At 36.2% G+C, this 12,793-nt stretch overlaps 1 protein-coding gene across 18 annotated transcripts in view; it reads right to left on the reverse strand.

The window, feature by feature from the left end:
- Positions 1-12,793, reverse strand: part of LOC106667682 (CUGBP Elav-like family member 1) — a 661,474-nt gene that overhangs the window by 12,073 nt on the left and 636,608 nt on the right. For 10 of the 18 annotated variants that reach the window (XM_024230661.1, XM_024230662.1, XM_024230657.1 and 7 more), the window contains 8 exons: positions 11,959-12,038; positions 9,844-9,990; positions 9,674-9,779; positions 9,014-9,130; positions 3,102-3,173; positions 2,896-2,925; positions 650-682; positions 485-511 (listed from right to left, as the gene is read on the reverse strand). In XM_024230661.1, the coding sequence (XP_024086429.1) occupies positions 485-511; positions 650-682; positions 2,896-2,925; positions 3,102-3,173; positions 9,014-9,130; positions 9,674-9,779; positions 9,844-9,990; positions 11,959-12,038 (612 nt within the window). The remainder of the gene's footprint in view (positions 1-484; positions 512-649; positions 683-2,895; positions 2,926-3,101; positions 3,174-9,013; positions 9,131-9,673; positions 9,780-9,843; positions 9,991-11,958; positions 12,039-12,793) is intronic. The other 8 variants (XM_024230659.1, XM_024230651.1, XM_024230649.1 and 5 more) reach the window with 3 other exon arrangements.

A 12,793-nucleotide genomic window follows, 5' to 3' on the forward strand; every position in this document is an offset into this window, starting at 1 on the left:
AAAGTTATTCAAATAGCTTTTTTTTAATGTTCAACCCTCTGTGTAGTATACAGTAATTATTGAAAGACATATGGAAGAAATTTAAACATTTTATTTTAAATTTAAAAAAATAAATAAAAAATAAAAATAAATAGAAGTGAAAAGTACTTTCTATTAAAATCAAGTGCAAGCTTATTCAAAAATTATTAAATAAATATTCTTACAAAAATCATGCTCAGTAACTCAATTAAAAAGTAACAAACACTTTTATAAACTTTGTACAATATGCTTTCTTAAAAAAACTAAATTTATTTTCATGTTTTAGGAAAAAAATTCAAAATTGACCATGCAATGCAAGCATGCAGCATTTTTTCCTTCTATTTTATAAGTGTAACTGTTAAGTCGTTGGAAAAAGTCAATATTGCCAAAACACATGCGTGTTCTCGTTATACTTATTGACATTCCTAAATAAGCACTGTCTTTTCTTTACTCAGGTATAACTCACCAGATGCTGCAGCTTTCCCGAGAAGTGCTACAAAGTATTGTAAATTTTAATTTGCATTGCAAAGCGAGGAAATTGTATTGAAAATAAAATTTTCACATCATTTTTGTAAAAATACTCTTTAAAAAATCTTTATATTTAATTAAAATAAACATAAACTATACTTACAGGCTGCAGTAGTTCCAGCCAAACTAGACAATGCTGCAACAAAATCAACTTTTTATAATTTGGTTATTGTATCAATATAAAATAAATTTAAATGTTATTTTTTATTTTTTTATTTATTTTTGTAATAAGCTGTATTTAAAAACATAATTTATGGACATTATTTCGCAAACCTAAACTATAAACATTAAAATTTTTATCTTTGAATAACAAGGTTTAAAATGCAGAATTGCTAACTTTGTGAAAATTAAGCAGGAAAAGATTGCTAATCAATCTTCATATTTTAATCATTCATATGAAGTGAAAATCAAAAGTGTTAACAGACAAATGAACTAAATTTTAAAATTGTAGTATTTTTTCTATACAAAATAATTAAAAAGTAAATTGTAAACCCAAATACAAAATTTACTAGCCAATAGTGAAAAAAAATATCTTTAATTAATTTTACAGTAATTTAGAACTGTTTAACTTAATGAAAATTCAGCAGGAAAGAAATATTTGTTAAGTTTTAATATTTTAAACAACATAAATGCAAAATTTCCAGAAACACTTCACTACAGAAAGCAAAATGTTAGTGATTTACTTTAAAATTGTAATATAAAAAAAAAAATAACCAAAAAAGTGTATATATCAAAACTGATAACCCAAACCAAACAATATACAAATACAGTTTTTTCCTCAGAAAACCCTATACAATTAAAAAGAGTCCAGGGCAAAAACAGCATATTAAAAAAACTGATGAAATTTATTTTTCAAAACAAATGTTTTAGTAACTGAGAAATAATAAAAAAATATATATATAAAAAATCAGATAATTGAAACGAGAAAAACCAACCAATAAATAAAGTTTAGAAAAAGACCATTTTCTTAGAAAGGTTTGCCAGAGATGCACAAATATTATATAATTGTTTGTGAGACTTAAAAATACATATCTGAATATGAAATGAAAGACTGTAAAATTGGAGAAACTACGTAAAAACAAACAACACAAGCTGCTACATGATGATATTAACATATATTTCCTTTTAAGACTTTTATTGGCTTAAAACAACACAATGGCAGAGCTTGATTTGAAACATTCATTGCTCTCCGATTTAGATCTAACTTTATGTTTAAATTACATTTATAGATTTAGAAATAGATGTAACAGAACAACATAGTAAAGAAATAAAAGAAAACTATTTCTGTATTTTTGTAGTTAAGTTATTATTTCTTGCATTTTTGTTAAAGTATTATATAAAAACAATGCCTAATTGAAAATTTCAAGGTTAAAAAAAGACTTATTATCACAGCCCTTCTTAAAATTGGAAAACACTAGAAATTCAGTTGTTCACCTACATAAATGATAGAAATAATTGATTTAACAAAATTAGCTGGTTATTTAAAAGTAAATCAACAATAAGCAATAACTACATTAAAATAAACTGAACACATGAAACATTTTTAATGTTTTAGTATCAAAAAGTTAAGTTCATACAAAAGGTTATGAAGCAAAAGTAAACTACTTAAATAAGTTGGGATATTTTAAATAATCTTGTACCTGCTATTAGAAAAATTAAATTACAGTTTACGAAATAGACAAATAGTTATAAATTTTACAGTTACAAGATTTGTGATTAAAAAGCATACAAGACTGAGACCATACAAGAATGTATGAGCATCACTAAATACAGTAAAGGTTTTCTGCTAAATAAATGACTTAGTATCCAAATCTAATGAGATTTTGAAAGATTCGCACAAAGTATTTTTCTTTTGACAAATCATGGTCAAATGAGGGAGAATTTCTGAGTTGGGTACTTTTATTGCATCATTAGATAAAATAAATATAAACCATTATTAAAATGTATTTATTTATCATTGCCATACAAGGGTTATCCAATGTTATTCAGATTGTCCTTACATCCAATAAATAAATGAACTATGCAGTATTGAATTTAATTCCTTTTTGATCGAGGACAGAATTCAGCCCCAAAACAACAAATTCCCAAATTCACAAAAGCACTAATGATTTGAGCATGCGACAATGACTTTACACAAGTTGAAAATGTACAAATGAAAATTGAAGAGAGATATAGAAGAAATGACATATTCGAATCATGCTTCAGCCAGAGATTTCTTAACGACAGTTATGAAAATGATTAGTGGGACTATAGCAATACCCATGTTATCCCGCAAATAAAAACATATTTGAAAAAAAAATCACTACTGCACAGCTAAAGTTGAAACACACAAACTAATATTGAACAAACCTGGACTACTCAGGCTAGACGAACTGGACCCTATAAATAAAAAAATATTGGTAAACACAAAAAAATATTTAGAAAATTAAAAAGCAATTTTGACGTCGTTTTAATTACCATTTTAATAACAACCTTTCTTAATCTAGTCAAACATGTAATTTTTTTCAAAATAGAATTTTTGCATTTCATAAAAAAAGGAAGTGTTTAGCAATTACCATTTGGTGAAACTGCGCCTGCACCAGTCATTGCAGCAAGAGTAACTAAGTTCTGCATGCTCATTGGTGTTCCTAAAGAAAACAAATCAATACAAATTAAAACGAATTAAAGTTAAAGAAAATCAATTCAATTTATTTATAAAGGATTTAATACGCTTCAAAGACTGAAAAATGTGTCCCAGGCAAGAGAGAAACACTGCATCCACAAACCATACACATACACACCTACACGACACAAGCACATCAACATTATATTATACACCCTAAGGTTACCGATCCTAGGACAATTTATCCTGGGCAACTATTTGGGGTGGCGGGTTTGGCCGGGTACAGTGGACCTTCCTGGGCTGTTCCATGAGCTGAACGGCTCATGGGAAGTCTGAGGGGTGTGGTTGGCTGCACATCCCTCCCTCCCAAAGACCCCAGTAATAAAGATCAAATTATGCTTCACTGTGCTCAGTCCTGGGAGACTGTCCTGGCTGGTGGCACACCTTAGGGTTACTGCCCATAGAAGACCTCTCTCACATTCTTACAACCAAGACAAATTCCCCAGGCCAGTACCCTTTGGGTGAAGCGAGTGAAGGGTGTGCCAGCTCTAAAATGGCCGTCCAACTGGCTAGCTAGGCTGCAGGGATTAACACTCCCTGTAGCCAAAAAAACAATGTTACAAATCTTAAATAGAAGCCGTAGATGCGGAAGGCCAGATGCCGGTGGAGACCGTGGTAAAGGCTGCATGGACTCTGTAAATCAGCAACTCTCCACTAGTGGGGATAGGAACACCAAGCATGGACAAGGACTTAAGACTGGATACAACGAATGGAGGCTCATGTCCTAAGAGAGGTAAAGAGTGGACAAGGGTGAGATGTTGGAGCTGTATGTCCTAACATCTCCAACATCACCCACCCAGAAGAGATGTAAGAAAGAATTGAATACAACTGAAATACAAAGAAACAAAAAAAAAAAAGATATCATAGGGATTCGGCCTGTTTGGTATCACCCTAATGGCTGACACTTTTGGGACAAGGTACAATATGTAATTCCATGGAAGGAGGGTAATGTTACAAGCAAAAATGAGAGGGTAAAAAAAACTTTTTTTGCACTGGGGTGACTAGACTTGGGCAGAGACGAGGGTGCGCTCGGCAAGGTTGAGTGAGGCCTGGAAGAGGCTGAAGACGCGCGGGTGGCATTTGGAAGCTGAAGGAGGCCCATTCACAATACAGAGGACATTGATATTTTACTTTCTTGTTGTGTTTTTATCCTGTCATTTCACCCCGAGGGTTTCACTGTTTTCCAAAAAGAAGGGAAAAAATATAAAAACAGTGTGGCACCCAATTATTTTGCTTTTGGAGACGAAGCGGCCACGGAAAAAAATCTCCATTGAGACCCAGGTCCGGCGAGGAACCGGTAACAAATTGGCGCCCAAACAGAGACTTTTAACCTTTTTCCGTGGAACTCTTTTCACGTGCGTGTATGTGCGCAAATCAAAATGTCGTTCGATGTAAACCGGTTGGCTAAGGATGAACACAGGTATGAGCTCGCCATCAGAGGAGCTGAACACAGTTTCATTCCCGCATACTCGATCATCCTAAAAAGGACTCTGAGGATCTTTAACGTCCACACCTAGCCTATTCGGCATTATCGGACATTCTGATTCTCAAGATGAGAGCTGACACACCTCCGCATACGACAGAATAGTGTTACTGCCGCAGCATTGGTGTAGGGGGAGCTCAGCCCCGAAGGGACAAGACAACCTCGCTCCCCGCTTGTCCATTCCAAATGGCCGGGTTTGCATTGAGCATCAAACCGTATGCCGCACGCAAGTTTTATGCTACCTAAGCTGAAATACATCAGCCCGGTCTCCCGCGCGCTCCCTAGATAGAAAAGGCCACTCTATCTCCCAGAGTATTGGGGCTTTCCTAGCGTAGAAACTTTTGGATTCGCTCCAGCGATGGTTTTGTTTTAAGTGTAATATCTACCACCCCCTAGAGGAGCACCGCCTACGGTAAAATAACCTCCTGTCGAGCTCAGCCTACACCTGCCATGCGCATTCGAGGGACACCATAGGCTCGCCTAGGTGGTCCGATCCTTCGCTTCCTCAAGGGTACCACGCCGGTCATACGCACAACAGTGCAAAGCATACTCGAGTAGGAGAAACCGATTCACTACCCATTCCCATCCGCTACTGCTCACGCATTCGAGGGACTATCCAGCATAATCATCGCGCCCTCAACGCCTATATGCTGCCGTCCGATGCACCGTATCCCATGAGGCGATGGTCATACTCAAGTTTTGTGCGAAGGTCACAGATAAAAGACAGCCTCTTCTCTAAGTTCCCGCCAGAGGTGCCACCACAAGCCACCACGAAACCATTCCTCACTGTAAGAAGGGCTGATTTTTGGAACGTTTTGTTACCCTGTGGTACATGCACCCTCCCCTGTCTTTGTAGACAGGAGCTAGTACAGTGACCCTCGTGTGCCTCTGATAAGGCACCTGCCGCCCGTGCCGACCCGAGGCCGACACGAATACACCTTGTGCTTTAGAGAGGTTGCCACGCCCTCCAGGCTGCACCATTATTTTACACCTGGATACTCCCCTTGTAACCAAGGGTTAGGAGGGGTCACAGGATAGAATGAAGGAATCCAGATTGAGAATGGGCCATCAATGAGAACTCGAGGTGAGCCGTTTCGGGGTCTCAAGACTCAAACCACACTATACCACCCGTCGTCGCCGCAGTGCCACATTGGTGGGCCGCAGCTTCCAGGGTGGAAGGAGCTGAAGACAATGGGAACGTGGGCGAGATGAGGAAGAAGCTTCGTCGATTGCTGAGACTGGAGCAGAGTGGCCACGTTGGATCTCCCCAACACCTACCAAAGAATTCGGAGACAGAGGTGACGACGTGTGGAGGCAAGATTGAGGCCATTAGGACAACTGTGAAAGGCCTCGTTTGGTCCCGGATATCTGACAAAAAGATGGAGACCAAAGTTCACCATATAGCTTTCCGGCTTGCCCGTTTGAGTGATCTCCCTCCTGACATGGTGGCGAAGTCACAGTTGTTGGACACATGCCTTGGTTGGTCAGAAGAGTTGGCTGCGACCCGAGATCAGGAGAAGAAGCAGGTGGAGTTGCCAGTCGCCGAGAACACGGCAGACGAGGATCGCCCGAGAACCGGTGACAGGTGCAGCAGGGAAGACTGGTGTCCGTCCAACCACCGAATGCTGATCCGGAAGGGGTTGTTTCTGATTGGGACATATTGTTCTATGGAGAGGGGGGTGATATGGGGTTGCTCGCCTCTTCCTCGAATCTACTGAAGATCTCCAAGCAGCACACAATATTACAAACGAAGAACTGTTCCGGTCTGCCCACGTCCTCTTCAGAGGCAGGGCTCTGATATGGTACAGGGCTACCAGAAGAGAAGTTTCCAGCTGGGAGGAGCTACGGGAGGAGTTTTTACCGTCCGATTTTGTGAGCCGGCTGTGGGATGAGATCAGGGCAAGGACCCAAGGGCCGACAGAATTAGTAAGCCATTATGAAAAATTATTTTCATCAGCTTCCGACCCCCCCCCCCGCCAGAGTCTGAAAAGTTGAAGGTGGTCCGGAAGAACCTCCTACCTTACTACCAGGAGAGGCTGGTTCTACAGCCAGTCGGCAGCCTCAAGAAGGCCAGAGCTTAAGCCAATGGCATGTAAAGGACCTAAAGCCCCACCCCGGAAATCAAGACACAACAAGAAATCAAGGAGTGAAGAAGACAAAAAAAAAAGGTTAACCTTTTTTTAGGAGGAAGGAGTGAAAATGTTACAAGCGAAAATGGGAGGAAAAAAACTTTTTTTGCACTGGGGTCACCAGATCGGGTGCCCTCGGCAAGGTTGAGCAAGGCCTGGAAGAGGCCGAAGACGCGCGGGTGGCATTTGGAAGCCGAAGGAGGCCCAGCCAGGGCTCAGCGGGGAAGCTGCTGAGGAGTGGGGCCCGACCGGCGTGAACAAGAGGACTCGAGCTGAGACCGGTTGGTGTGGACGTGCCAGGGGAAAAAGTGGGAAAAAAACAGGAACGTGATAGTGTTTTATTTAATTATTTTGGGACTTTTTCTCATTGTCGTGGAGTGGAGGGTTCGTGTGTGCGAGGGGAGAACCGCTCTGGAACGAGAAGGAGAAGAACATACATGAGGTTCGAGCTTTTAATTTAGAAGACTTGTTTTATTGATTTACTTTTTTTTTGTTTTACATTTTATTCACAATACAGAGGAATTGATATTTTACTTTCTTGTTGTGTTTTTTTTTTATCTTGTTATTTCACCCCGAGGGTTTCACTGTTTTCCGAAAAGAAGGAAAAGAAATATACAGTGTGGCACCCGATTATTTTGCTTTTGAAGACGAAGCGGCCATGGAAAAAATCTCCGTTGAGCCCCAGGTACCCAGCGACCGGGTGAATTGCCAACGATCCAGCGAGGAACCGGTAACAGTAAATTCACTACATGCCCTTTCCTTCTGTGCAATGGTAGCCAAACTATGTAAGCTGACCCAGTGTAACTGAAAATAAGGAAGGAAAACTAATTCTGGGGCTGAGACCATTAAGGAAGATCTTGCAGACCAGGGGAGGATGGACACCTGAAGGAATGGGCAACTTGTTCCTTGTTCAACTTGTTCAGCGAGATTGACAATTCCCTGACAAAATATGGGTGGCCTTCGATAGATTGAAGGTCTGCCCTTTATTGCTACAAATGCCAATGGCTTTAGCAGGAGATCTGCGAGTTGGTGCAGCAACCCTTCCTGCTATCGTTGTCATTGTCGGTGCTCCATTAATGATTGGGGAGAGCTCATCAGGTAGACGAGTCTCAAGGTATGAAGTGAGACCTCGTCAGGGGAGATGAGTCAGATGTCGTTGTCACACACGGGCACGTACTCTTCGGCCAAAACCCGCATATGTGTCCAGCATGCAAAGAAAGGTTGTTCGAATACCATCCGATTTAAGAATTGTGCTAGAGTATTTGGTCCCTATTTGATTCTTGGAAGAAGCAGGGTTAACCTATTGTATATAGCTCAATAGTTATGTGAATGAAATATTTCTAAGTATAAACGTATGGTGTGAGAGGATCGATGGCAGAATACCAAGTACCCTATCATCCCTCGATTAATTTAGTTGTATAATATCTGTAAAGGTTGATGAAGGAATATTAATTACTTTACCACCCTTGAATAACTGTATGTAAATAGAAGTGATGGATAAGACTGAGTTCTGGCCTTGAACTGCCTTGGATGGTGATTCTTGAGTCTACCAGCAATTTACTGTAAACCTCAAAAGATGGAATTGTCGGTGGACTAGGAGAAGCGAATAGTCTCAACTCAGCACATGTTTGCATATCTGTACATACATGTGTGGATTTGAATCTATATAAATCCAAATCCAAAAACTTTTTGCATTAAAAATTGCTAATTGTAAATACTTTCTAGCATTAAATTGCTGTAATTTAATTTTATATACTGATCGCATCACCATTTTTTTGGTCAAATATTTTTCAGCAGAATTATTAGGTTTGTTTGGGAACAAGCCCTAAGATGACCTAAAAACATTAAAGTTACAATTTTTATTTTGCTCTGTTGTTATCATTTTTGGGTACATTAAATGTTCTTTTTGTTGATGGTTCTATTTTTATAAACACATATTAAATAAGAAACTAACTGGAAACTAGACTACTATAACATTTTTTTAATGTGTGATGGTAAATCTTTTAATGATTGAGAAATAATTGACTCTGGCAGCAATCCAGTGTTAACAAGGCGTCAGGCATCAAATTTTTGACAGGCAAGGGCTAAATATACACTCACTCAGTCCTTACCTTTCCAATCAGTACAACACCTGGGTTCTGATTTTGTATTATTTTTGGCTCGAAATAAACTGGGATATAAAGAATTACTAACCATTGGCAACTGAAATATTAGCCAACCCTTGGAGAGCAGCTAAGCCTTGGAGGTTGGCCGGATTGATGTCAGCAAGGCTCGGGTTTGTGCCGTTCAAGGCAGCAAGATTCTGTAGGCCTGTAAAGATAATTGTTATTTGTAACGGTGATATTAATTTAAGCTAAAATAAGACATTAAAAAAAAGACATAAAATATGTATAGTGTAATGATTTGCCTTTATTTTCGTTTGTTTGACTTATTTTTATATTTTAATATGTTTACAATAAATCTGCGTTTTTTTTGTTTTTTTTTTTGAAGATGGTGTGAAGCTGAAACACATATGAGTGAAACATAAACCAGCAAGAATAGAAGTAAAGTGATTAATGTTGATTGGTTCAATGTATGTGTTCATCCACTCGCAGATTAACACCATCAACTTTTAACTATTTTTTTCTTTTTTAATTTCATCTTATTCTAAAGTCATAGCACATAATAATGAAGAGTTTGTTTAAAGGTCACCGTCTGAATTAATGGTGTGTGCTATTCATTCATATAATATAATTGAATGTCCATATATTTTGCATATTTTAATTGTTATATAATTATAACTGCTGTGTGTTTAAGTTGGGCTTGTAAGAAGAAGTAAAGCTTTGATAATATGTCTCATTTTTTGATATTTACCTGGAGAGTTGTGGAGAAGCAACTGTGAGCTCAGATTAGGTTGGACGTTGTTCGACTGAAGATGCTGCAATATTTGCAGCGGTGCTAAACAAGAGCTTGGGTCATTCTGTAAAACCAATTTATCAAAACAGATTAAGTGTTTTGCACAGTTTAAAAATTGCAGAACGTACCTGCTGATTCACAGCAGTTAGGTACGACTGAGGTGAGATGCTGGCACCAGCGAGATGCCACAGGTTTGCATGCATCTGCTGAAGTCTTTTTTGGTCCTTTTCTTTTTGGGTGTCCGCAAATTTAACAACCAACGGTAATGAACAGCCCTAAAATGATATCGACATGACTCCTCCTTTCTACCAGGATATAAAACAAGTAGATGACAAATAGTATATTACCCTGGTTTTTTTATCCATTAAAAGAAACAAGTTATCTCATTTGATCATCTAGCATTAAGCCGCCAAAAATAGATATTATTTTTTGAAATGTTAAAAATTGTTATCACTGTTTTAAATAATGTTTTTGCTCTTATTGATGTAACACTAAATTCCTCAGTAAATATGGACTATAATAATAAGTATTTGGTATGAATATAATAATTTAATATAATAATATATGAATATAATAATTTAATACATATAATTTAATATATGAATATAATTATAATGGGGTTGTATATAATTTTCAAAATAGGTTTGTACATCATTATTGAAATGTACATCCTACTAAACTTTAAACTTTGTGTACCAAACAATAATCAAGATTAAAAACTTCATTAATTATTTTAACCAGTGCAATGAATAGAAAAAAAGGTATAGATAATTTATTAATTTAAAAATCAACCATCAACTTTTACAAATAGGTAAAATAAATAACAACCATGATATAGTTTTTTTATTTATTTTTTTATTTTTTATAATTCATGATAAAGTTCGAATCACTTTTGATCAAGAAGTGTTGCTGTGCTTGTTAAAATACATATATTGCTTAATATTTTCTTTTTTTATTGTGAGTTGTCTAACCATGGACTGTAAGCAAGTTTTAATTTTATTTGGGCATTCATTTTATCATACAAATATTGGCAAAATCCAGGCTATGGTATTATCAAATTAATAGTACCCATTAAATTCACTAGTTTTCATGGTCCGCTTGACCAATTAATATCATTAAATTAATTAGGGTTTTTAGTTGAGAAGTCAGTGTCACGAGTGGGATTCGAATCCACGAACTTCGGCTACGCCGCTACTCTACCACTTGAGCTAGGTCAAGCTGAAGGTCGTAGGTTCAAATCCCGCTTGCAACACTGACTTTTTTATTTCAACTAAAAACTTTAATTAATTGATTAATAGTTCCGTTTATAATATTAAAACAGTTATAAATTATAGGAAAATTATTTAAAATGAAAATTTAAATTTATGAATTCAAAATGATTTTAGAAAAATACAAAACAATTCACAAGCAGTTCAAATTGAAATAAGTAAAATGTAAATTTTATCTCTTTATTAAAAACTGATTGTTGGCGATGATCAATGACCAAATGAGATTTCTTGTATAAAATGGTGTCGTTAAGAAATGTGGAAAAAAAGGAATTGAGAATTTCACTATTTCTGTTGTGTAAATACTGTTGTGCATTGCTACCTAAATTTATGCCCATGGAGATACAAATATATATATTTAAAAAAAAATTGGTTTGGTTATGAAATAGAAAAATAGACATTGAAATCATCTCAAACCATGAATGATATATTTAAAAAAAAAATTCCCTGGTTAAATAGTAAGTCATGCAACACAATTAAACATACATTAAGCTCGTGACACAATGCAATCTTGGCTTTTGGGTCTTCAGGAAAAAATGCAATAAACTACAACAGTATTTAGCCATGTCTACATAAACAGTATAAACATTAAAACACTGAGTATTACAACACAGAAATAATGAATATTAATTTATCGAAATGAAGAAATATATTAGAAAGAGGGAGAGATCTTGAAAAAAAGGGTAATGTGCTAATAAAGTAGAAATAAAAGTGTTAAGTAAAAAATGAAAAAGAAAGATAGATAAAAAAAAAAAGAAAACAGGTATCATGCCACACTTTTTTGTTAAGAAACATATTGTCTAAATCCACATGACATCGATAACGCAACATATATTACGTTTGGAGAGAGAAAAAAATGTTATTTGTGTTGGTCGGGGAGGTGGGTAAATGAAGGATGAAACAAAGTGTGCCAGATACCTGAAAAGAAAATAGTGTACGACTAGAACTATTAAAGAAGTGGGAAGGGTGAGTGTTTACCTCCATAGTTCTAGAGTGATGCATTGCTTTAATGGCGTTGATGGCACACTGCTTCGAAGTAAAAGTGACAAATGCACACCCTGGGTTCCGGAAACACACATACATAAGCCATTATACAAAATGATGCCACAAATGGAACCTCTAAGGATCATAACGGTTTAATATAAAAAAAAGAAAAAAAAGAAAAACTCTATTTCATTATCAATATATTACTTATTTTTTAAACTAAAAAATGCATGAAAAATAGAGTTTTTGATTGATTACACATACTTTTCAGCATATTAGTCTCTTTTTATACATGATCTCACTTTTGTGCATTTAAAGGGGAATTAATACATCCGCACCTCAGGAAGCTTTTTTAAACTTAAGATACTAGGTTTGTCTTTTATTTGCTAAAATTAAAAAAAAAGTGTATTATTAATAAAAAGCTATTATAAAGGGTTGTTTGTAATATGAAGAATATGGTACAGTACACGGTACATATAATATAAACATGAAACATAGAATTGTCGAACAGAAGTCACAATATTACTCTGACAAATTAGAATAGGGTATCGACAGCCAATAAGTAAGCTACACATACTGTTAGCTGTGCTCAAAATGGATGTAAATAAAAACTAAAAAAAAAATTGTTACAAGGTAGAACTGTTTTGCTGTTTTGTGACAAGTCTCATTCAGAAATAAAATAGTTAAAGGTGAGCCAGAACAAAACTACAAGTTAAAATTAACAAGAAATAACAATCACTGAATCTTGGTTTGAATTTGATAATGAATCTCTGAAGTCTTTATTACAATTAATTAAGGTTTTTAGTTGAGATAAAAAAGTCAATGGCAC

Source organism: Cimex lectularius, unplaced genomic scaffold, assembly GCF_000648675.2.
Source record: "Cimex lectularius strain Harlan isolate CLEC.00 unplaced genomic scaffold, Clec_2.1 scaffold70, whole genome shotgun sequence".
Taxonomy (NCBI): domain Eukaryota; kingdom Metazoa; phylum Arthropoda; class Insecta; order Hemiptera; family Cimicidae; genus Cimex; species Cimex lectularius.